The following is a 27,141-nucleotide window of genomic DNA, read 5'->3' on the forward strand; positions in this document are numbered from 1 at the left end:
ATTTTAATTTACATTGCATATACATATGTATTTATGTATGCAGTCATGATTTTTACCCGCACATGTGTACGAAATTTCCGCGAAACGTGCTGACGCGTCGGCGTAACTACTTGTACTACGAAGCGCCAGCGTTGATGGCCTATAGCGATAACGATCAAACAAAGCAACAGCAAACACAGTGAACAAAGCGCAGTGAACAGCTAGCAACAAGGAACCAAAAATTAAAAAATAAATATGTAAATATTTAAACAATTTCAAAAAGGCACCTGTGGATCGCGTCGGTGACACATCGTATGGGCGCGCGCGCGTCGGAAATCTTTCAAGCGCCTTAAATGCAAATATGTAACAGCTATGCGATTCGCGTGTGAACGCGTCCAAAATTGGAGAAATCGCTACATTTTTCGACACATACGCCACCATAAAATCAAACATGAACATACAAGCGCGCGCGCCAATTCCGGCAGCAATCAACACCTTACCGCATGAACGCATAAATTCCGCGCAAAGAAATAAATTAAATCATCAAACCGAAAAATGGTGGTAAAAATAGAAAACATGACAACAGTAACGCGGTGAAATGTGTAGCGCGTCAACGCCGACAGCAACAGGTTAATCAGTGAAGCGTTACAACCGTAAGCGGTTGCGGTGACAACAACAATGCCGGCTAGCAAGCGGCGTGGCGGCGCATGATGGCCATCAGCGTATTACTCATTACGCGCTCGCTTGACTATAAAGCAAAGTGCGCGCGGGTGGTTTTTATATACACAGATATAAATATAAAGCTGACGCGCGCCGCTTTTGTAGTTAAAGTAAGGCGCGCAACAGTACTGGTTGAAGAATGACATATAAATTGCGCGCAATTGGCAAGAAACGCCGCTGGCGTTTGGCGTTTCAGTAGCGCGGGCGTCTAACATAGCGAACTCAACGTTTTATGCGCCGCGCGCTCCACTGTTGACTTGCCGCGCACAGCTTGCTTACAGCTATAATTGAATTGCTAAACAACACTTCTGGTTTCTATTATTATACATTTCATTATTATTATTTTCACCGCTGTACTTTATTTGCATTAAACTATTTTTAGCGTGTTTGTTACTTGGCATTTTATGCACTACTAAGGCTCTTTTTTTATAATTTTACTTTTGGCAATTTGCTTTTACTCTTTGTGTACTTTAAATACATTTTAGAAATGCCGCGCGCTACGTGCCCATGGCACAGGTGACACAAGTAGAGTATTATTGTGGGCGTTAAGTGTACTTGCTGCATGCAACTTAATAACAAGCTCAACGCTCATAAAAGGTAGCCAAGCCAAGACTAATGACAAAGAGTTTTGGGTCAACTTTTGTAGTGCGCTCACGTTTTTCTCGGCGCTGCGTTATATCGCGCACTTTTGTTTGAGTTGAATTGTTGCTATTTTGTTTTAAGGTGTGTAGTTGCTGGTTTTTTCTTCGATTGTTGATAAAAAGTGAAAGAATGCCATGCGGTTTGGAGGCTTTTCATGCGTGGGTTGCGTTGTTTTGTGTTACGTGAGGTCAGGGCTTAGACCTTGTTTTATTTGCATTTTTCGCTACATTTTTCGCTTTTCTCCCGCGTTTGCTGAATGTATTCCACCATGTGTCTATATCACTGTCGCTTAGTTGGGGACCAGGTATGTACTCTCTGTGGAAGGTATGATATGATACCAAAAATTCTCAAATAGTGTATTTGATACCAAAATATTTATCAGGTTAACTTGATATCATTATGTTGGAAATATGATGAGAACCATATTGGAAATATGGTGGGAAATGTACATATATCAAAGAAGAATTATATTACTCTATAGTTTGTTCCGATACTGGCGAAATCACAATTTTAATCTCCTCCTATATACACCGCTTTATATCGAGCTGGATATTATCGTTCTCATTTCAGGCTATCAGAGTTTGTTCGATCGTCTCATTTAGTAACCGTTGTATAATGAGGCATGTCTATAACGTAGGTAGCTATGCACCAAGAATCGACAGTCAGACCGACCGAAAATATTTTCACACTTCTGCGTTTGCATAAGAATTTCATTTAACGTCTTACAGTCTCATCTCATGCTTTTACCAAGGACTCCTCCAGCAACATCCGTCACGTCTGTAATTAGCTCTCGGATTGGACATTGCAGTGTCTATAATTTCCTTACGAGTTTTTATAGTCTAAATAGTCGATGCATGCCTGAGAGTATCACTTAGCAAGAAAGTATCTGGGTTTAACCTACTTTTGTTTATAAATTGTCGGAAGCTGTTAAGAATATCGTTAAACTCATTTGACAACAGTTTTTGAGATGCACAGGGTTTATACTCACAGATTCCGCATAAAGACTTTATATTATATACTGTATTGTTATTGTACTATATACCATATTATTATTAAATTCATTCATTTCCTTCAACATTACCCATTATGTCGCAACAGCTTAAGATCTCGTCGAACTAATCTGACGTTAATAGTTTCAGGTAGTATCGGTTTTTACAAATGTTTCAACGAAGAAAAAGAGTTTCAATCTTCCCTATATCACCGATAGTATGGATTATAATTCAATTTTATATCGAACATTTCATCTGTCTTGGATATCGGTCACATATGAGTCATCTGAATCTATTCCTTTGTTTCTGATTTATTTGTATTGTTGATAACGTATCATAAGAGAGTAATATACTCCACTTTGCTAAGTTAACAAGATCCATCCTTTTTCTTTTGAACTATCTATATTGTTTCGCTATTTCGACCTCCATAAATCGGTCTCATCCGGAACCATTTCTTTGCTACTGCATAGTCTATATCGTTTGTTTATATGGTTTCGACATTTTCATCTGTCTATAATATAGGCCTCAACGGAGTTATTCGAATCCATCGCTTTGAATATGGGTTTTATAACTGTAGTACTGTACTCGGAGTAATATGTCTATTTTGTTATGTTGAGATAAGCACGACCGGTCTTTGCATCGATCTTAGACGCTTGGAACTCGGCTATCTTATCTAGTAGAGTATAAATTCTCCGTTCCTATAAGCTATCTTTTTTACACATCGGGCTCTTCCTGGTAGTCGTGCATTAGTCGCAAATAGCAGAAAGCTCTTGCAAGAGCATTACTACTAAGTAGTAGTGATTTCGAAGCTGAAAATATAGTTATAAGTACATTATAAGGGGTATGAAATCTGACTCTAACTTTTTGGAGTAGTCACAAGACTTGGTTATGTTATGGTATATTTCATTCCGGAAAATGGTGCTTTGACAAAAACTTATACAATTATTTATGAACTTGAGATTTTGGCAACTAACATCAGCGATTAAATGAACTCTAGCTAACCCTTTCACTCTCACTTTCTCTCTCTCATATAATATATTTTATCCCGGCTACAAACTTTGGCCTTTCCAATAGTAAAATGGTTAGATAGTGTGAAAGAAATTATTTTTTATAATATATCCAGGCTAAACACCAGAGAAATTATTTCAAATTTTGTTATTTTCTCTCTCAGACCGTTATTTATTTAATTTGTTATATTGCTATATATAATTTTCCGTCAGTGAATCGTGTTAACCCAACCTTTTCCTGCTAATTAACCAACCATTTATATGCATACCCACATTACCGGTTTGGAGTGACACCTCAGTTGCGTCAAACATTTTGCATATTCAAATGAAACGGAAACATGCTTTGATCAGCTGTCACATCTCCACGCATCGCCTGCATTTGCGCAAATAAATATTTATCTATAATTTGTTTATAACTTTTATTTTTCGCACGCAAATTGTTACGGTTTTTGCATACAATGCAAATTTTAAAAAGAAGACTAAAAAACGCCGACAACTCACTTGCATGTCGTGCAACTGTCAGCATTGACAGATGTCATTGTCAGTATGCGTCGGCGCGCAGTGTTGCTTTCGCTTTAACAAAAAGTATGCCAATGCAAATTTAATTACAAGCGAACGTTGCTTCCCGATAAATTCATATGTGCAGCTTGTCGCCGGCTTCTGTAAACTTTATTTATTGCGCCAGTTTCGGTTCAAGGACTTTTGCTCCTTGCTTACATGCTTTACGGCTGTCCGTTAACCTGTCTGCTGTGTGTAACTTTTGCAAGATGTGTTGCTTAAGTATTGCGTGTTAGGGGTGATTACAAGAGGCGACTTGTAGATATAAAATTGACGATAGTAATTTTTTTTTGTAAAATTTTTTTGCATAAGAATTGTGTATGGCTACTGGAGGGGTTTTTAACTACAGCAATTCCTGTTCGACAAAACTTCGTTTAAATGAAAAATAATATATTTTTGTACTATTTGTGACTCTTCTTTCCTACATATAATAACCAGTCCTTTTTCCACAAAATAACACAATCCCTTCGAACCAACTTACATTTATATAAAACGTTTTTTTCTTGCTGACCCATCTCCAGACAAGTCACACATGTCTTCGTTGATGTCTTTTGTATGCAAATTTATTGTCAGCCGCGCGAAATTCCAGCAAAGAGCAGCAGTAATGTGTAGAACAAGCAGCACTCAGGTCAATCGCCTACTGAAAATTGCCTGTCTGCCTAGCTTAGTGAGTGCCTTTATCGCCAGTTGCTATAATTTTCCATATGACCACGAGTGTTTGTAAATTATGCACTGTTATCTGGTGCAGTGTTGCATGAAATTATTAGAATATATTCAAATGTAAATGCAAAGAAGAAGTTAATGAAGAAAAAGAGTGGACAAATTAGTCAAATTGAAGATAATGCAAATTATGGCAACTTAAGTGCAATTATTGCAAATACCTACAAGTAGCAAGTTCAAATGGATTACACGGTTGCTAAATTCAAGAAAAACTTTAATGCACTGAGTCGTCGCAGAGTCTACTCCCGATAGCTTTTTCTCAGTACACATATGGAAGAAGGATATATGGATGGACTTTTGAACTTGAGTGAGCTTTTTCGGAGCTCTTTCTCGAGTATAGTTTTAGTTCACCGGATCATTATAGAGCCGGATCAAGCAGAGCTAGCTGTCCTTAAGGTAGCTGTAGGTGTATAACTCCGTAGTTCTTTCGGGGAAGTGCGCATTCAGCGCAACAGCACAACGGCAATAATAACTTCAAACTCAAAGTTAGCATCAAACCACTTTATTATCAGTCTCGTCTGAATGCTTGATCACAACGTCAAGAGTCCTTCTGGGATGGTACGAAACACAGGAGATTCACAGAGCTACATATCTTCAGTAATGTTCTTCTTTCTACAATCCTAAAAGGTTTTACTGATTGACGCTTATTTTTAAAGTTGAATGAAGGAAGGTGAGGTGAAAAAATCCAGACAATATATCCGCCATTGTCCAGCTTTGCCAAAACTAAAGTCCAAACATTTGGGCAGTCCTGCTTTTGACGAACTTGCCGAAATAGCCGGAATTGATATCAGTCGCCTCAACGAATTTGTAGCTGGCACAAAGCGCTTTACTGATTTTTGAGAGTCTTTTCGAGCAATGCTTAGAGGTTTTTAGTTATCACACTGGAGCAGAGTCTCAGCTGCTCAAGTATGATCTGTTTTTCTCTATCCATCTTTTAACTTAACTAAACTTAAGCTAAAAATTGTTAAATGACTAAGCTAAATAATTATTGTGGCGGCAGAAAACATTCCTGAAGTAAATTGGGAGGATTGCTGACGGTTTGGCAGTCCTTAATCAGTAAAAAAAAGCGGGTCTGTTTCGATTACTTAGATCCGACTGTCGCGGAAACGGCTAAATAGTAGTAGTCTACATTAATTTTTCAGTCACTAAGCTTGTAATTTCCAGAAACCGATCCTACTCTTTACTTTTTTTATTTTAAAAGTAAAATTCCGGTAACGTTGCCTGAACAATTCCCTGAGCTGTCAAAATATAGTAACTGTCAAGCAAATGTCAAAAAAATATTGAGAGTTCTGACGTCAGCTAAATAGTTGATTTTTCCAGATATTCTCTAAAAGAGTTCAAGTTACGTCAAATTCCTTAAACCGCATGCTGCTAGTAGTACTTTTTTAACCTAAAATTAAATATTTCAGATTCAAAAGGAGTTATATTTTCTTTCATTTTCTCTCGAGAAATTTACATAAATTTGAAATTTTATGAGGAAAAGATTTTTTATAATTTATTTTTCAACCCATGGGCTACACTTGATCAAGGAAATGTAAATAAATGCGGACCGATATTGTCTCTTTTGGATACAAATTACATTATGCTAGAACATAAGTAAACCGGAAGGAAAGAAAATTATAAGTATTCGGTTTTTAGGGGTTTGGGAATATTTTTTTCGAAATTTATAGGCTTTCAGTATTTAGGGGCTGGAGAATATTTTTCCAAAATTTAGAAGGATTCGTCATGTATGTATATTCCATAAGTAAATCGTAAAGATAGAAATATATAAGAATTCGATTTTTAAAGGTTTCGAAATAGCACAGGCCTACTTTTCTAGCATTTAGGCTCTTCGGAATAGTATGTACCTATTTTTACGAAGTTTAGGTGAATTCCGAACCAGAAAGATAGAAATTTATGAGCATTAGATTTTCGGAATTTGAGAATAGTACGTACCTATTTTCCCGAAATTTATAGGTATCCAGTATTTGGCGGCTTAGGAATAGTATGGACCTACTTTTCCAAAATGAATAGGTATTTCGAAGCTTAGGAATAATGTGAACTTATTCTGACTATTTCTTGATCAGAGTTGACCTGCCACTAAGCTTTATTCCAAACTGAAATAAGCAATTAATTTGCATTCAAAATGGCGTTCTATAGCAAATATGCGTACTTGTGAACCAACTTTTCCTCAACAGCACTTAGCGGGTGGGCGTCTTGGGAACCTAATATAGCAAATAAGCATGTTTTTTCCAAGAAACATTCGCACGCATTTTGAGTTATGACTGAGTTTATTACTTTTTGTTGTTGTAATTCATGTTTTACACGCAACAGCTAATTAACGTTTCCAACACTTGTTTTTTTCCGCTGACTACAACCTGCGCCTGGCAGCTCGCCTGCATCGCCTGCAACGGCTTCACACAACGCGATTATGCGCGGCATATTTTAAAAAATTTCTCACATTCTAATGCCGAAGCGCATCGTGATCATTGTGGCATTAAGTCTATTGAAAAATTGCGGAAATGACTTACTTACATAATGAAGTTAAAAATGTGTGGCAAGCAATAGAGCAAAGGAAAACACACAAAACAAGATAAAATAGCGGAAAGTTGCACGTAACACACTCGTAACAATAAACTACAGCGCACTAATAATACACAAGTGATACATACGCGTACGCATGTGTCCTCAATTCTTTCAAAACACCTAATAAATCAATGCGAAAAAATCACAAAGCAACTGTCACTGCTGTAGTGTAGTGGATACAGTGTGTTGAGAGCATATTATTTGTAGAAAAAAATCGGAATTTAAAAAAAAAGAATGATAAAGCGCCTATTTGATAGTCGAACCTGAACCTCAGACATCAGCAATCGGTTGGAAGTATTTATTGTAAGCAATAATTTCCTATCTCCTATTAATAAGACTACCCACGGAGAACAGAATAACTTTGTTTTAAGCTAAACACTTAAACAAACCTTCCGACGTAGGTATATATCTTACTCTTCCAAACTTAATTCTAAAGTGCGTTAACTATGATTTCCGAGCACCATTGCTTTATATCATTCTTCTTCTTTATTGGCGTAGATACCGATTACGCGTTTTCGAAAAACTAATGATTTCGTATGCAATTAGTCGTAAGGAGCTTGAAATGCCGTCCCACAGTTCCCTTATACCGAGTTTTTGATGAGTGCTCTCAGAGAGCAGGAGTGCAAGTCGAGTAAAAAATCGTTCGGCTGTCCCTTGTGATTCCACCTTCTCGACGTCGAACCTTCCTTGTGTTTGTTGACGTCCGTTTTTTGCTACACAGAGGCGGATGCGTTTCCTAGCTGCAACAAGATAGTGGTCCGAGTAGATGTTAGAAACTCGGAGCGTACGCAAGTCTAAAACAGTGAAGACGTGCCTTCCCTCTTTCACAATATGATCAATCTGGTTGGTGGTTTTTATATCCGGAGACAGCCAGATTGCTTGATGAATTGTCCTGTGCTGGAATATAGTACTACAGATAACCATATTTCGGGCCCCAGCGAAAGTGATCGACATTGTGGCGGAGGCAGTTCTCATAAGGGCGCTTAAAGCTCTCATAAAAGACATCTTTGGTCATATTGTCCATCTCTTCCATCGGTGCGTGCGCGCAAATCAGCGATATCTTCAAGAACTTCGCTTTGATGCATATTGCGCCTAGACGTTCATCCACCGGGGTGAATATCAGTATTCGGCGACGGAGTCTCTCTCCCACCACGAATGCCACAAGGATCTACTTATTTCCGTCGTTGTGCCGTCCATCGCATTTCGTGGACGGCGGTGATGTCAGCCTTTACTCATAAACCAGCTGCGTAGAGGCACCTTCCCAATTCAGGGCTCGGACAAGCCAGGCGCATGCCCTTAAATCGTAATTCATTTGCCATGGTAGTCATCAAAAGGCGGCTGGGTCATCCGAGGCTATTATTTGCTTTTACAAGGGGGGCGTTTTTTACGTGGCGGGTCCCAAATCCAGCGCACAACTCTGGGGAGGGTTTGTTCGTCTTCTCACTTTAGCTCGCGTTCAAATGGATGTTTTTTGGCTACCCAGAGGATACTTGGTCTAAGACCGGAAGTCATGAGCTGCTTGAGTCATATGTAAAAGAATCGTTTCTAGCCACTCCCAAGTGAATGGCACTCAGAGAACTTTCCTCACGTGCGTGAACTTTTACTCATGACACCATCCAACCATCCTTATATCATTCTCGCCTCCAAAAATTATTGTAGAACTGAATCTCCTGCAAACAAAACAAAATGGTGCAGCAAGTAGCTTCCAGTTCAAGCCCCCTATATGGAGCTTATATACTGCATTGAAAAAGCCACTCATATAAATTCCAGCACAACAGAAAGCTCAGTTCATTCAAAAGCAAGCCCAGCCAGGCAACTATCATAGTCTGTCTGGATTAGTTTCGACTAGTTTGTGAGCAAAACCGAAACACAGCCGATGTAAATTACACGGTTAGGGTCTTCTCTCAACTACTTAATCTTGAGGGGCTTTTGCAAAAAGTGGCTACTCTTGAAAAACCATCTATAAAAAAGATAGAAGCTAAAATCCTCAAATTGATCCATATCCAAAGTGCGTACCACCCGTGAGTAAATAACTGGAACACTACAAATTTCAAGTTCCCACCAACCATGCACCACCCACTGTGCCACAATGTGCTGTGATGCTTAAACGCTTGTACGCGATTGTCAATTGTAGTGTAAAATTATGCGCCTAGACTACTGTGTGTGTTCATAACTCGTGCAGCAACAACCGCTATACGCCTGCTGGTCGGTCGCTCTAGACGAACGGGCCGCGCGCGTCAGTCCTGTCCGCCCAATTCCACAAACGCAGACGCAACACCGCGGCAGTCTGCCGCGCTGTCTACCCATGGTGTTACAATTATGCATGCAACATGCATTTTTATGCCACTGCCGCAATTGCAAATCTAATTCAGCCACTCAAGCGCGTCACCAATTTGATTCGCAGATTTATTTACTACGTGCAACAATTTCATTTTTGCGCTGGCCGCCCCTCACACGCGCATGTTGTTTGTTTTGTTTTTGCCTTTACATTGCTATGCGCCTTTGTTTTTGATTGAATTGAATTTTCCGCTTCGTTTGTCTGCTGTTGTTGTACAAGTAGCGCGGCGCGCACTCGCTGTGTTTGTTGCTTTTGCTATTCTTTCTACGCCTTCGTTGGCATAAGCGTGCATTGGCGGCGCACACTTAGCCTACGCGTCGTCCAACGACCCACGTTGCATGCAACCGCAGCACCAGTATCGTGCGCCAGCGGTCGTCTGACACGTTTTGGCGCTGCCGCACGAAGCGGCGTGTGGGCGTACGCCGTCGGCATAGCGGTTGACGTTTGTCGTTGTTAATTTTCGTTGCGGTTTTTCGCAAACAGAAATCATTAAAGCGCAGGACATGCAACACACACACACATTTGTTGTTGTTGTTGTTCTCCAGCATTTGTTCTGTGCAAATTTAGCTGAAAATTACGCAAAGCGGCTTAAGAACTCATTGCAACACGCTTGTACGCCAACACAATGTGGCTTTTGTTGCATGCCTGGCATTTTGTCATAATTGAATTGAGCAGTTGAGCTGCATGCAACAACACAAAGAAACACAGTGAAAGTAGTCGTTTGCGCGAATTGAGAAATTTCTGTTTTGCATTCTGCATATTATTTTCTCAGCGGTCAAAAGACTGTAAATTGTCCGAAGGCATGCAGGCGGGCGCTTTGAGCGCTTGCTTCGCGGCGTTTCAGCGCGCAACATACTCGTACATGTTGTGTAAGAACAAAATTCATACATATGTATATCGGCTTATTATTCTCCGCACAAAGAAATCTCATCAACTGCGCTCGTCCGTTGCGGTTTTAACATATTCTACGCAGACGCCAACGCTGTGACCGCAGTGTGGCACGCATCTTGGTGCAGCCAAGCGCCGTTCGGCTGACCGTTCGCACAAAAATCACTTCCGCATTTCAAGCAAATCATTCGAATTTGAATTTTTCATTGTTTCTTGTTGGGAAAGTATTTTTTAATGGCATTAAGGGAGTTTAGAAGGTATTGGAGGCTGTGAGGATGGCAATGATATGTTTATTTTTACGTAGGAAGTTGTTATCACTCGGCGATTCGTGTATGCAAATGAGCCTTAAACATCAATACTTCTAAACTATTTCTATTAAAAAGTGTTTTCATAATCGAACTTATCTACTGGAGCTTCCATTTTAATTAAAGCTTTTTCCTTTCTCACAAAAGCTTCTATATCAAGCTTTCACTATAAAATATCCATCCTTGTCAAAGAGCCTAAAACATCAATAATTCTATTTCTCCATCAATAAGTGATTTCCAACTGGAATTTGTCAACTGAAGCTTTCATCTTCACTAAAACTTTATGCCTTCACACAAAACCTTCTTAATCAAGCTTTCACTATAAAATATCCATCCTTGTCAAAGAGCCTAAAACATCAATAATTCTATTTTTCCATCAATAAATGATTTGCAACTGCAATTTATCAAGTGGAGCTTTCATTTTCACTAAAACTTTTTGCCTTCACACAAAAACTTCTATATCAAGCTTTTCTGTAAAATATTCATCCGAAGAGCCTAAAACATCAATAATTCAATTTTTCTCTCAAAAACTGATTTCCAACTGGAATTTATCAACTGGAGCTTTCGTTTTCACTAAAATATTTTCCTTTCTCACAAAAGCTTCTATATCAAGCTTTCAGTATAAAGGTTATATTATTTTGGATTTACTTCAATTTTCTGCAAAATACTTTTCCTGTTCTATAATAACAGTGAAAAAGTCTAATAGATATAAATTGAGGCTATGGATGCTCAGTTAGTATTGTATCAGAACTTTCATGTTGTCTGGCATGTTACCTCATTTTGTTGAAAGGCGATGAATAAAACTTACTTTGGTCTACAAAAAAAAATTTACCAATTAAGTAAGACACCCAGTTATATAGTAACTTTTGATGAAGACAGAGCCTTTCGATGTTCAAATAATGATTTAGTTATAAGTGTAAATCTTTTGAAGACAAATATTTGTTATAAACCATGAGCGAGGTTTGAATGCTTTCAAATATTTGTAAAGCTTCCGTGCAAATTCCAATTTTCTCTTACAAAATTTACTTTCATTGGATTCATTAAATTAATGAATAATTAAACTGGTTCGCGTTTTATTCTTTAACCTGTCTCTTCGAACTTTTGCTTTGGTTAGCTAACCAATTGAATCAATGAAGCTTCTTATCTCAAATGTTTTAATAGGATCAAAATTGTCAACTCACTCACAGTGTTTGTTAAGAAAATTTCATAACTAAATTTGCGATGACCAACAATTGCCATCATTAAATTCTGAAACTTAAAAGCTCGATACAGTTTCTAATGAAAAACTTTGTTTTTTGGCAAATTGGATTCAGTTATTGGCTGACATACTCTGAATTAATAGACCGCCTTTTTTACTTTTTCATTTCAACGTCAAAAAATGGGAGCTTTCCCTTGAGCTTTCACGTGCAATTAAGCTTTAACTTTTTTTATTTAGAGAAATTTCTTATTATGCCAGTTATTGACTTTTTTTTTTGCAAATTAGATTCAGTTCTTAACTGGCATACTCTGAATTAATAAACCGCTTTTTTTCTTTTTCATTTCTAGATAAAAAACGCGAGCTTTCACTTGAGCATTCACGTGAAATTAAGCTTCAACTTTTTTTATTTAGAGAACTTTCTCACATACATTCTTTTTTAATATTTTATTTCGGCATCGAAAAATGCGAGCTTTCACTTCAGCTTTCCCGTTCAATTACCTAAGCTTTAACTTTTTGTTATTTAAAGAACTTAATTACATACTACGAAATTTATTGCTTACTACGGGTGTGATTAGTTCAAAAATATGGTGCTTTTAAATAGTTTCCTCTTCATTTTTAAGATTTAAGCTTTCACCATAAAACGAAATTAAACATATTAATTATTCCTGTAAAAGAAAACTGAAGCTAGATAGGAAAATTTAATATGCCTGCAGTACAAAAAGTTTCAAAAAATTTTGGAGTACTAGGATAAAAATTTTAATGTTTTAAAAAGCTCAACACTCTCATCTCTAAATTTCGAAAAATTTCTAATGTTATAAAAAATTATATAACAAAAATTATATCGCATATAAATTTTTAAAAAATTTCGATTACTGCAAAAAGCTTTTACGAAAGCTCATCACTCCCATCTCTAAATTTCGAAAAATTTCTAATGTTAGAAAAAATTATATAACAAGGGCTCAACACCTTCATATTTAAATTTAAAAAAAAATCGTTTACTACAAAAAGCTTTTACGAAAGCTCATCACTCTCATCTCTAAATTCCAAAAATTTCTAGTGTTAGATAAACTACTATTATTATACAAAGGCTCAACATCCTCATCTCTAAATTTTCATAAATTTCTAGTACTCGAAAAAAAGCTTCACCAAAAGCTCAACACCTCCCTCTCTAAATTTTATTGTCAAATAAAATGTGGAATCAAAATTGACAGATGTTGAAGTTTTTATGCGCAATTCTTTCAAAAAGCAAAAATCGCGCCCTAAACGTTGCATAACACCGCCATTTACATAAATGCCCACCAACAGCAGTGGGTGGGAAACCTTAACCTTCCAGCATAATTCAGCACATTCGCAATAAAACCCGCATAAATGACATTTACAGACCATAAGCGACACTCGCAGACGCAGACGCAGACGCAGACGCAGTCACAGACAAAGCCTCAGACACAGCTGCCTGCTATTTGCCAAGCTGTTATCTACCCACGCAATTGCACTTGTGCCACCAACAACAACAATAGCAACAAAAGCACGCGAAATACAATGAAACAGCAATTGCCTGGAAGGCTTTGAAGGCTTTTAAAAAACATTACAATCAGCAAATCGACTTGGCAATGTTCTGCCCTGTGGTGGCGTGTCTGCGACGGTGCACAAATCAGCGGATGCAAACGTTGCGCACACGCGCGCTGATATTTTAAAACGCCAAAAAAATGCTGCAAAAATTACATAGAGCAAAAAAAATGAAAAAAAATTGAAAAATTGCTTTTTTGCAAAAAAAATATTTTCGAGTGGGTTGTTTGGTGGTTGCGTTGCGCTTTGGTACGCGTCCGGTTGCGACGCTGCGCATGGCATATGGCACGCATGCGCTGCAACACAGCGACTAAAGCAGTTTTCTGAATGAACTTTGTTGCTGCGCTGCGTTAGCTGAAAATCGTGCGAGTGTGGGTTTCATTCATGCAAAGCCACTCGAGAAAAATTCACAAAATATAAAAAAAATATATTTAACACCAATAATGCAATGCGTTTTGTAACCGTATATACATATGTGTATACATACATATATATATATATATCTGAAATGCATTTCCAAATTATATTTCCTGTGCTACGCGCATTCAAATTTGCAAAACTAAAGAAAAAACGGCTTGGGGTTACCAGGTTGTGGGTATGCTTGTACTCTTACAAATATAAGTGACTGCTTCGCTAAGACTCCTGTGATAGTTGGTTTCATATATACATATGTACATGCACTAATACATACTTATTTCGCTTGAATAAATATTTTTTAGTGCCTCTTTTTATTCCTTGAAGAATTGTGTGGGCCGCAGAACATGCGCTTCGCCAACCGGTTGTCTATGTGCGCAAAAAGAAAAATTGCAAAATAAATAAAAATAAACACAAAACAGCATAACAACAACAATAAAAATTAAATTAAACCAGCAAAATTGCACAAAAAATTGCGCGAAGTCAAAAAGTCTGGCTGCAAAAGTCGCCGGTGTTTAATTTTTTATATTGCTTTTGTTTTTTTTTTTTATTTTTGCATGCTGAATTGCATTTCTTGCGCAGTCTTCGAGTGCAGCGTTGTTAGGCAACCCACTTAAAATGCACATATTTACCAATATTTTTATTTTATTCGAGTTTTTTTTTCAAATCAGTTGGCTTTTTTTACATTTTGCTCCATGGCCTGAGCATTTGTGGATATTTGTGACTTTTTCAACTTCTTAGGAAGTTTGAATTTGCATTTAAATGCGTGACTTTTGGGCGGAAAAAAGTAGTACTAGATATTTGAATAAGTCCATTTCCGCTCGTGAAAAGTCACACAGTTGGCTAAGGAAGTGGCACAGTGGCGCAAATATTAATAAGAGCGAAGAATTTTTTTTTAAATAGAACCAAAATTTAAGTTTATTCAATATCCTATCAAGGCTAAAAGAAAGTACAAGGTCTGTCGCAAAAGAAACAGAACTTTTTAAATATAACTGTTTCTGGTGGCGCCACCTATTGGTGGGTATATGAAATAAAAAGTTTGATCTCTTGTTGACATTTCGTAGAAATTTTAAGACAATTGGATAACTACAGTAGATGTTATCGATCAAAAAGTAACAGTAGCTTTTGGTCATCGGTCGTAAAATGCAAAGAGCAAATATTAAATTTTGTTTTAAACTTGGGAAAACGTTTACTGAAACATTTCAAATGATGAAAAAAGTTTATGGTGATCAGTGCCTATCCCGTAGTAATGTGCATGAGTGGTTTCAGCGATTCCAAGAAGGTCGTGAGGACCTCTGTGACGATCAGAAGTCGGTCGTCCTCAGAAGTCAAAAATAAAGACAATGCTGATTTGTTTTTACGATTGCGAGGGTATTGTACACCGAGAGTTCGTCCCACCTGGCCAAACGATTAATACTGTGTTTTACCTTGGTGTTATGAAGCGTCTTTTGTCACGCATTCGTCCTGCTCGACCACAATACCGTGAGGCAGGGTCCTGGCGCCTGTTGCACGATAATGCGCCGTGTCATCGGTCGACGCTTGTCACTGATTTTTTGACAAAAAACCCCATATTAACCATTAATCACTCACCCTACTCACCTGATCTGGCACCCTGTGATTTTTACCTATTTGGAAAACTTCATTTGCCCATTAAAGGACACTGGTTTCAGGACATTTCAGCTATCCAAAAGGCGACGACCGATATTCTCAAGAGCATTCCGAAAAATGACCTTAAACACTCATTTGAAATGCTAATTGACCGGACTAATCGCTGTATCGAAGCACAAGGAAACTACTTTGAATAAAAAAATATAACTTTTGAAAAATATTAATTTTTTGTTGTTTTTTTAACAGTCCTGTTTCTTTTGTGACAGACCTTGTATTATTTACTTCCTAACCGAGGAGATTCAAAAACATTTACGATTACGTTAGGCTAGTCAGGTGAGCTCATGAGCCACGCAGAGACTAGTTTTGGTTCTTAGCGTTGGCAGACGGAGTGCCATTATGTGGTTCATGAGAAGTAGTCATCCTACAGGATTTCAAGTTCTGCGGCTTGACTATAGATACCACTTTTAGTGTCTGATACCATAGTACTACCAAATATTCGAAGTGTTACCTTGCTAATGCGGAACAAATGCACAAGAAAAGCTCTATTGTTTCCCAGTTGCTTTGCTCTTAGCATTTGGTGAAGTTGACAAGAACTAGTCATTCTGCAGAATACCACCAGCGTTTGATGTGAATTTCAATAGCTTCTGCGGCCTGACTATCGATATCTCCTCCATTGTCTTATACTATGGGATAACCGAATATTTTAGCGTTGCCTTGCTATTGCGGGACAAGTCCACAAGAAAAGCTCCATTATTTCCCTGATGCCTTGCTCGGAACATTTACTGAAGCCCATTCTGCGGGCATGTGGCGCCACAGACTGTGATCAATGAATATTCCAATCATGTTCTTACAGTCTCTTCTTTCAAGAGTGAGCAGGAACTTTGAGTTATTTTTTTTTTGTTTTTTGCATCCCTAGAATTTTAACTTTCCTTGCCATCGTGGTAAAGACAAGGCATGGATTTACCAATGTTGGTCGTTCGTTATCATCATTGTTTCTTGGCAATATCCATCACTATCTCATTGCAAACGATGCCTTTGTAACATTGCCATCCATTAGAAGGAAAGTCGCTTGCTTCTGGCGCCACTTTCAAGTGCTGCCCTGTTTCCCCAACCTACTACTGGCCGATATGCGAAGCGAGGTTGTTGCCTTGATTGCTGCTTGGCTGTCCACGTAGATGCTAACTCTGTACTTGCCTGCTAATGCATTAAAGGCTATCTCCGTGTCTTTCCCAATAAGAAAGAGCTGTGCTCGAAATATACTGCAGAGATCCGGCAGCTTAAAATTATGTCTTATGCCTAACTCTGAACAACAATCGTTGTGATTTACGTGAGTACCTGCTGCCGACGGTCTAACCTCACAGTGTTTTTTCGAAGCACATAGATAAAAACAAAGCGTTGATCAGCGTCCCAAATAATACATGCTTTTTGCAATTATTTTTTGGTTCCAATTGGTCAGGTGGAAGGAAAACCTCTTCCACCTTGGTAGGGTTAGAGACAGATTCTCTGCCGTGCTGTGGATCCGACACAAGGCCGCAGCGCAACTCCACACCGAATTGAATTTTCAAATCTACCTGTCCTTAAGTTTAAACCACAGCTTACCGCGAATCTCCCCAAAGTTCCAAAACCAATACTCAGATTGGAGCTGTGGAACAACAAATGTCTTTTCAGTAAAAGGAAGCTCATTCAAAGTCTATATCAGCTGAAGCTTAGTATTATAGCACTATTTCTGACAAGACTCTGCTGATATTTCGAGGCAAGACATAGCGCATATTGGATTTTAGTCGGTTCTGTGTTCTTTAAAAGAGATATTATTTACCCTTTTGGTCTACTTTTTTCATCTCTTCACTTCTTTCATGCTCACCTTCGTCTCCACCTTAGAACTTTAGAGTTAACTGCAAAAACTGTTATTAAGTATAATATTTAAAACCTTTAATTAAAAAAAAACATATTTTAATTAACTGCTTTCTTCGTCTACTTACAGATCTCCAATCGATTCGTCGTTTATTGGAGCACGACAGCAGCGGTACGATATGCCCCAGTTGTCGCATCTCTTTCGACAAGGGCAAACGCCGGAAATTGATCGATACCTGTGGTCATGAGCGTTGCTATTCGTGTATGTTTCGTAACGATCAGTGTCCGATGTGTATGAACAGTAATAGTTCATTGAAGGGTGAGTAAAATAAACGAAAAAATTTATTAAGCTTTCGTTTGAAAAAAGAAGAAGATGGATTAGAGATAGAAAAAGAATAGAATGTGCTTAATAACACTGAACCACAAAATTAGAATTTTTCGAAAATAATAATGGTTCGACTAACATCTCTGATAAAGTAGTTCAAAGTAAGCCACGCGCTTATTAGAGTTCTGATCTCTCCTAAGTACAATTTATACCGTATTGTTGCTAAATATTTCTATAAAACTATAGATACATTCTAATCGTAGAAAGAACCAAAAAAAAACTGTTCTGTTTTATACGAAATTTTCTCTTAATTACTACTTTCTTCTTTTATTGTTCCTTCAACCTTCACCTCCAATTACACTTCGGCACACTTTATACTCGTCTTCCGCAAACCATTCTAATTTTGTTTCATCTTGATTGTCGTTTAGTCTTCTTTACTCTTGTCATTTCGTTTATTTGTTGTTTTCTATGCCATAAAGATTAACTTAACTCTAGATTTACAACCACTTTTTGTAAAAGTAGGTGTATACGGTTTTATTGCTGACGGAAATCATTTGCCACCACCAACAAATCTTAAAACAGTTGCAACAACCATTAAATGTCAACAACACCTTTCTCTTGCGCGGCTATAAAAATCTTCCAAGCTTTGACTAAGCATTAGCTGAAGCTATGGCGCATAGATGTTAGTTTAGAGCAAGTGTAATCATAATATTGCGACTAGGGTTTGGTTTTTATTTGTATGTTTTCTTTTCAAACAAATTTATTGCTCGCTCTCAAATTTTCTTTTCATTTGAAAGGAAAACTGAGGGTCATAAATATTTTTTGTAATAATTAGTTATTGTTTTCGTTCCGAAACAAATTCGAATAGTAGAAACTATTGCCTTATCAAGCTTGAGAGTTGGAATCAATTGTAGAATATCCTCGTAAAACAAGCCTTCAATGAACTACTTGAAATGTGACAACATAGCATAAATGAGTACTTTCAGAAAGTTCCTGTGCCTAATAAAAATATTGAGATATGGTTTCCGCAGTGCTCCGAATAGTACAAACTATTGCCTAATCAAGGCTGAAATTTGGATAGTATTCAGAATTAATTGTTGAGTATCCTCGTACAACACTCCTTCAATGAACCACTTGAAATGTGACAACATAGCATAAGGAAGAACTTTTAGAACGTTAATTTGCCTAATAAAAATATCGAGATATTGGTTTCCTCAGTACTTTTAGTTTCGCAAGAACTTACGTAGGTCTAATTTCATAGAGAAAATTCCAGATGTGTGTCTATGAGTGCGCCTTAATACATATACGGCTGTCATTTCCCCTTCGTATTTAAACTGCAAAAACCAGTGCTAGTTGCATATGAAACTTCATTTTATTTTAAGCTTTGGGTGGTGGCTTAAAATTGTACTTTAAGAATTCCAGTTTTCTAAGATTAACGCAGTTTCAAGCTCCAGAGGTCAGGCGAAAGCAGTCATCTCCTTAATATCTATTATTGAGAATAATTAGGTATATGATATTTATGAAGATTATACCTTATTATATGCCTATTACCATTAGGCACAGTATAGCGAGACACTCTTTATTGGAGTCCATCTTTGTGGTGTTCGGAGCAGTAAAAAAAACTGTTTTGAAGTTTTTTGAATGCGAAATTCACTTTTACCTCTCAATTGTGCGCCGAAAATCATGCGGTTAATCGTTTTTCTCCTCTTCAAACCGTTGGAAGTGCTATTTTCCATATATAGTGGTTGTATTCGTCTCTCTTCCTTCATTCTCTCCTCTGTTTATTCATAAGTCCGCTCGGAATTCAGAAAATCTAGGCGAGTATCTCAACCTAATCTAATTGGTATTTTGTAAAGAACGGATTTATATTGTTCCACGTAATCTAACCAATCGCCACTTGTTTCTTAATTAATCACGACATTCTGGCTAAAAAAAATCTCATTAGAACACCCATTACAATTATCATAGCTTTGCCCGCACCCACAAAATCAAATCTATTGTGCAATAAGCTGAAGTTTATAGCAATTTGTATTCTAATAAACTAATAACAAGCGTAATAATTATTGCGCTGGATTATGCAATTCAATAAACATACGAGGCTTGTATGATAAGTCGGACCTTTTTTTTGGTATCAAATGTATGTATATAATTTTTCAGGGTTCTTTAAATATTGTGTATGGTTATTAGGCACATAAACTAAACAACGTCTCTATATTCAGACTCAATACTGCTTCGGGTGCACTTTAGAACAACTAAGTCCACTGGTTTGAGTGCATTTCTCACTGCTAGGGTCTTGAGGGTGATCTGTGATAACTTTTCGGTTTCAAATCCGTATAAAAACAAGTCCAGGAGTATTTTCCATACCAACCTATACATAAAGTACATATAAAATATTGAGCCGTCTATAGGTTGAGCGATATCAGGACCTTTCCTTTTCGCTTCCACTGTTGAGTTACTAACTATGTATGGATTTAGTACGCCAATTATTAGCAGTATGGATTTTAGACACTTTCTATGTTAATGTTTATTGGTTCGGCTACCAAAAATTATCCACAATGGAGTTTAGTATGGCAATATGAAAAGTATTGGTACATAGATAGTCAAGCCTTCATGCCCAGGATTTATTTTTATAGACGAAAAATGAGGTTTCTTCCAGAATAATATCGAAATTTATGTTGCTATTCCGCTTTAATTGTTGCCAAATACACTAATTCATATAGTTCACGTCAAAAATGACATAAGCGTGAAGTAGACTACTGTCAAATCAGACTTAACAGCAGCAGTGTTGCATTTAAAACTAACCTGTGGGGATTTTTAATGCCACTCTCTTAACAAACTGCGCTCGTAGCTTGCTCTTAAGGCGCATTACGCTTATTAAGCTCAAAAAATTACTACAAACTAACACTAAAAACAACAAACAGTTTACCTACCAATCAGCGCCATGGTTCATTACAATAGTCAGTGATTAGTAGAGTAGAATTCGTGAACGTTTAGTGTCATTAAAGAGCGATTTATGCTGCGGTTTTGCACAACTTGTTAAAAGCTGAGGGCACAACAAAAAATCAAGGTAAAAAAATATAAATTATCGGTTGCTATTTTTTATAGTTATTAATACCCTGAACAGGGTATACTAAGATTGACATGAAGTTTGTAACATGCAGAAGAAAACGTCGGAGACCCTGTAAAGTGTATATATGTATATATAAATGTTCAACGTGACGAGCTGAGTCAATTTAGTTGCATATACGCGAATTAGTCCCTCAGTTTTTGAGATATTGGACAACGAACCGACCGATCTAACTGAAGACGTTATATAGAAATCATGAAATTTGACACGAATTAATATCTAAATTATCGTTATAATCTCCGAACATATTATTGAGATCGGACCACTGTGGCATACGACTATGAGCAACAAATAGTAAGACTTTGTTCATAATTTTAGAGTTATTAATTTATTCTTCAAAACCCATGTCTTCACCCTCAATGTAATCATACTTGGCCCCAATGCACTTGTGTCAACCTCTTTTCCAATCCTCGAAACAGTTGTTAAAGTCAATTTCCGCACTAGCCTTCGAAGCACCTAGTGATTTACGTTCAGTGTATTCAATTGACCCAAAACGGTTTTCCCGGAGCGGTCGTTTGAGTTCGCTGAATAGCCAAAAGTAACGCGAAAATAAATCAGGCGAATACGTTGGTTGCAACACGATATTGTTGAAAATTTAGCGTTAAGCTCACGAAGAATCAATGCAGTAAGCGATTGTGATTGTGTAAACCAAGAGTCGTCGGCCCATAACTCCGACCACTTTTACGAATAGCTTCGCACAAACTCAAAAAGTATTCCTTGTTGCCAGTTTGGTCAGTCGGAAAGAATTCGGAGTGCACCACACCTTGATAATCGGAGAAAACTGTCACCATAACATTGGTTTTTGACCTGGTTTGACGTGTTATTTTCAGCTTCGGCTCACCTTTGCCACGATATCCGGCCGATTAATCGCCTGTTTTCGGCTCGTACGCATAGATCCAACACTAATCACTCGTCATAAAACGTTTCATAACATCCTGGTAGTCGGAAAGCATTGTTTCGCGAACGTTAACTCGACACTCTTTTTCGAAAAAAATTAGTGGTTTTGGAATCAATTGTGCTTTCACTTTTCTTAGACCTAAATGATCTTTCAAAATCGTTTTCACTGATCCTTCCAATATACCAACAATGCCAGTAAGTTCTCTGACTATTAATTGTCGCTTCTCAGCACCTATTCCTTTATTTTATTGGCGTGTTGATCATCAGTTAATGTTAATAGCCGTTCTGGACGTGGTTCGTGGTCAACGCCTTCTCGACCCTCTTTCAACAACTTGTACCAAACAAAAACACTTGCTCGCGACAAACAATTATCAACGGAGGCACTTTCCCACAAGCTGAACATTTCGGCAGCAGAAATCTGATTCTGCGCACAAAATTTATTGGAACTTCTTGTTTGAATAATTTCACTTATCGTAAATCGACGAATACACTTTATGTACTTCAGAAAGACAAGTGTATACCAAACACTGATGATTACTTTGATGTGACATTTGGCACAGATGTCACTGACAGTCACAAAAACCTAAAAAGAATATATTTCGACAAATGGGTTTTCGCGCGAAATTTATATTAAAAAGTCTTACTATTTGTTGCCCGCAGCTGCCTTACAAAACACCCTTCAAAATCTAGATAAAGATCTCTTTACTTACATATATCCCCGCATGCTATAAGAAAAGCAGCTGTGAAGGGTATTATTGTGCTGTGAAGTCCAAGTTAACGCTTTTTTCTTTTTTATATCATTATTCTTTTTGAATTGCTCTGAGGAAATCTAAAAGCTTGCAAATTGTAGAATTGTAAAATTATTTGTATGCACGCCTGTAAACATTTACATATATGGCGGGAAGTCGTAGTGGCATTACCCCTACTTATATGCTGCGTGTATAAGTGGCCAACAAGCTGTTTAAAAAGAGGTTAAGCGCAGCACTTTAAACTCAGGGCGATCGCACTCAAGTCACTCCGTCACTTAGTCATTCACTCACGCCAACTTTGACTATAGACAGCTTCTGCAGTTGCAAATTCTACCTAACTGCTATAGTGGAGCGCGGTTAAAATAAACAAAAATCGGCGCAAAAAAGTGCGCAAAGTGGGTTTGTTGTGTATGTGTGTGTGTGTATGACTGACTGCCGATCGTTTGAATTGCAGATCGTTTGCACAATTGATCGTTTGGTTTGTTGCTCGCTGTTGGGCATTTACTTTTGCGCTTTTGCTTTTATTTCCACTTCATTTGCCATCTTGTCTATTGTCTATGTATTCGCGCAGTTGTGTGTCTGTGTGTGTGTCGGTGCTCACCCGCCGCCTGTAGTGCAAATTGTTGCAGCTGCGTGCTGTGTTGCGGCAATTGAAATCGATCTCCTTCACTTTACGATCGTTTCACAGTTGCAGCAGCCCCACCAACAGCAACAACAATCATTCTTGAAGCAAAATTTTTCTTTTTTTTCGCTCTTTTATTTCAGTTTTTTTGTGCGCTTTATTTCTACCAAGAGGGAGTCAGCCATTAACTGATGTTAGGTAGATATTTTTTATTGTATTTGCATGTCGTAAATTTGCATAAACACGGCGCAATTTATCAGTTGGCATTGTTGCGTCTATTTTTCTTTCGATTTCTTTTTTTGTTATCTCACAGCGCATTTTTATTGCCATTCTTGTTGCCAGTTATTTGTTTAACATTTGCAAAACAATGTCTGCGGTTACATTTTTTTGTTCTTAACTAGAAGTCAAGTCGCGGTTCGAGGCTTCGTTGCGAATGTTGGAGAAGGGTTAAGTTAATGGCATTATCTTCGAAAACGAAAGTGTATATGTACTTACATATATGTGACCTGGTCTACGAAAAGGGAGCTAACGTGCGAAAACTAGTTTTCTGGGAAAAGCTGTTAAAAATAATCGTCAGTTTCTCGTTATCTCATTAATTGTTCTCCTTTTTTTGACACCTAAGCCCCCTTTCCGCAGACCAGGTCACATATATGTAGGTTTGAAAAAGTCTCTAACAACCAAACTTATATAAAATAATGTCTGTAGAACATCACAATGATGTAAGTATGGTTTCGTAAAGCCAAAAGACTACTTTCGGTGAAAATTCCAATATTTTATCAATAGGATAAGTTTTACTATTTGTTGCTCATCCTGCCAGATTTCCTCAGGTCAAGATTACTCGAAGAAAATGTATCGACAATAACAAAATCTAAAACACTACTCTTGGACTATTGGCTTCCATCACCCCTATGTACTTAGGTATATGGCGATCAGAGAACTTTCCTCACTTGCGTGAACTTCTACACATGACTCCATCCTCCATGCAGGTATTGCACCGGACCTATTTAATCAGTCCTTAATTCTTGCTTTGTCATATTTTGTTCATATCTCCATCGATATCGAGCATTTGGTTATAGATTTCTTCAGAACAAGTTAGGTATTTGTTCAATTACTCCCTACCTAAAGAAAATGATAATTACCGAGATCACTCTGGCCGCCACATTAGACAAATGAAACTAGTCACTGAGTCAGAATTGTCATATTTTAACGCTTACATCTCTCTTCTCACAAAATATCTGTTGTTGTCTCCTAGCGAACACCTTCATAGAGAAGCCCGTATATTTCTGGTTAAGGAACATAGTGCATTTCTCAGCAATCCGTTTCTGCTGATATGTTTTCGTTTAAAACATACTTGCAGTCATCTGCTTTAAGCGGAATCGCTCTCCAGGAATACCAAGAGAACTTACAATACGTCGAATAATTACAGCAATATACCGACAAAATTTGAACACAGCAACCATCACAAGAGTACTGAACGCAATTCGAGCAATTAGAACTATTAACAGTTTCATGTACTCCTTCTCTGTGTATTTTGTCCTTGAAGTCGAATCATCCGCCATCGCAAACCGTATGCTCGAGTTGTTGCATGAAATGTGACCCTCGCTAAATTTCGTTCTGACTACAGTTGCAGGTTATACTCCTAAATATCTAGAATATACTTAGATATACTAATGCATGCAAAGAGTCCCTGAGTTACACTGATCATCTCTTTGCATGCCCCACTCACTTATCACCTCTTTCGCTTTGGTACGACCGGCCAAAATGGCACATCAAGTGCTAATTGAGCCCGATAGGGCTGCACTCCTACCTACGACCGGCCCGGAGCAACCCATTTCCTGGAGCTAAATTATTTTGATAACAGTCGATTTTAAGCCTAAAGCTTAGTCGATAACAATTGATCTTAGAGTTGAGGTTTCCACTACAACAGCAACAAACGCTGATTACCATTTTAGGGATCGTGTAAAAAATCGCTCTAGTTGTGATCTTGAGTAACTAAGCTGAGCCGAAGAAGTCGCGGCCAGTATAATCATCGCTAACGTCCAAAAATAACTTCAGATGATGCCGAAACGAAAATGAGAACTTAGGCTGAGCCTCGAAATATTACCATCGAAATCGACTAAATAAATATTATGTGGCAGCTTTGATAGTAACAACCTATACGAGCTATACTTGTCATGATTGCCAATACAAAATAATAATAATCATGGATGAATATGTACCCTTAGCAATGTTGAAATGGTACAGGAGCGTATAGAACGACTGAATAGTCTAACAGATCGTAGCCAAGTGCATCTTCTTGGTGACAGGTCACAAAGGTATAGCCCCACACCAAAAAGGAGCTGCTCCGCAGGGATAAAGCAGTGAGTAGGGAGAAGCATTGACAACAACTCATAGGTATGCGCCAAACCCTTGGATCCATGTTTCCAAATAGGGATCACATCGCCTCAATAGCACCTAGCACTGAGTTGGAATTTATTCATTTTTGGGGCTGAATAAGAAGCTGTGACTTAGGATAGGACACAATAGACCTTAGGTCGCAGTGCGATTCTCATTTACTTATCTAATCTTATCGAAACTAATGGTTCAAACTTATCGAAATAAACCATAGTCAGAACCTCCCTTCAGATGACGTTGGTGGCGGCATCTAATTGCTTACAACGAAGTTTGCAGCAACAACAATTCAGGATTGGGAAAATTAAGAAATTGTGAACGGATTAATATGAAAAAAATATCAAAGAGGTCGTATGCGAACTCTTAAGGATCAATTCGATATATTTATGTTTTATGGCATATTTGGATACTTTTCAGTAACTATATATTACGTGACTGTCGGACAGCAACCGTTATTTAAAAAGAATTTTTAGCATGTTTTAAGATTTCACTGCCGATCACGAGCAACCGTGTACCAGTATGTCGACTAAATGGCAGCCAGCGAAAAGACTAGCACCAGTTGATCTTCAGAGCTTTCAGTAGGCATATGAGACGAGTTTCCAAACCAAGCTTGTGGTGTAAACTCTGTTGTTCTGCATTAAATAAGTTAAGATAAGTTTAAGCCTTCCTCAAATGACTACAAAATTTTTAGTTAGAAACTTTTTGACTGTAGAAATATGATTGGAGATTTATCATTGCTGCGAAAGGCCCAACTTCACAGCTCTCAGTAGAACGGTCAGTCGAGCTTCTAAATCAGCTTGTGGTATGTTTAGACAAGTTTAAGCCTTTTTCGAACGACTAAGAGTTTTTTATTGTAAGTTTTTTTGTGAATAGAAATACGATACGATCGGCGTTTTATCGTGCCTGTGAGAGCACGACCACTAAATATTTGAAACATTTATTTTTGAATATTAATCGGGCAAGGATCGAACCCACGAAGTGTTTAGTTATCTCAGAAACTCATTCTTAGTATTCAAGCTTTTGTTTCTTCTAAAATGAGAAAAATTAATTGTTGAAGATTTATGGCTTTTATCTAATTTTAATGAAATAATATTTATTGTTTTTTATTAACCACAATTATTTTTTATTATCCGCACAGATGTTGACTGCAACAGCAATGCTCAAGGCTATGACACGGGCATCGGTGGTTCGACATCGACAATTGTGAGCCCATTGGGCTCACCGCAGCCACAGCTGCGATCACAAGTGCAACAGCAGCATCAACAGCAACAACAACAATTGCTGCAACTACAACAGCAGCAACAACAACGCACAAATGCTGCCGCGCTGGCGCGCTACATGCAGGTGAGTGCCACAAACATACAAACACACGAACATACGCTCGTATTACTTATGTCATCATCGAGAAAACAAAACTACAAAGTATTTATGTACTTGTACTGCCCAACACTAACCAAGACCAGCTTCTAACCTCTACACGCCATCGTAGCTTTTGGAGTGTACGCTTCAAATGCTGATTCCGCGCTGGTGTTAAGTGTTTACCTCATTTGGCTTGTGATCGAGTACCGACAAAATAATTGAAGTATGGGTTAGTAACCATCGACTGGCCGGTCAGTCAGCCGCTTGGCTGAAGTGTATGTGTCTGTCCGCCAAGTGACTGTTTTATTGACTGCGACGCTGAG

The 27,141-nt window shown here is 37.9% G+C and overlaps 1 protein-coding gene across 1 annotated transcript in view; it reads left to right on the forward strand.

The window, feature by feature from the left end:
• The window catches only part of LOC120777905 (protein TANC2), a 141,677-nt gene that overhangs the window by 62,435 nt on the left and 52,101 nt on the right, over nucleotides 1-27,141 (forward strand). Inside the window, exons 2-3 of the mRNA XM_040109487.1 lie at nucleotides 17,479-17,667; nucleotides 26,598-26,803. Of these exons, the coding sequence (XP_039965421.1) occupies nucleotides 17,479-17,667; nucleotides 26,598-26,803 (395 nt within the window). The remainder of the gene's footprint in view (nucleotides 1-17,478; nucleotides 17,668-26,597; nucleotides 26,804-27,141) is intronic.

This window comes from Bactrocera tryoni, chromosome 5, assembly GCF_016617805.1.
Source record: "Bactrocera tryoni isolate S06 chromosome 5, CSIRO_BtryS06_freeze2, whole genome shotgun sequence".
NCBI classification, from domain to species: Eukaryota; Metazoa; Arthropoda; class Insecta; order Diptera; family Tephritidae; genus Bactrocera; species Bactrocera tryoni.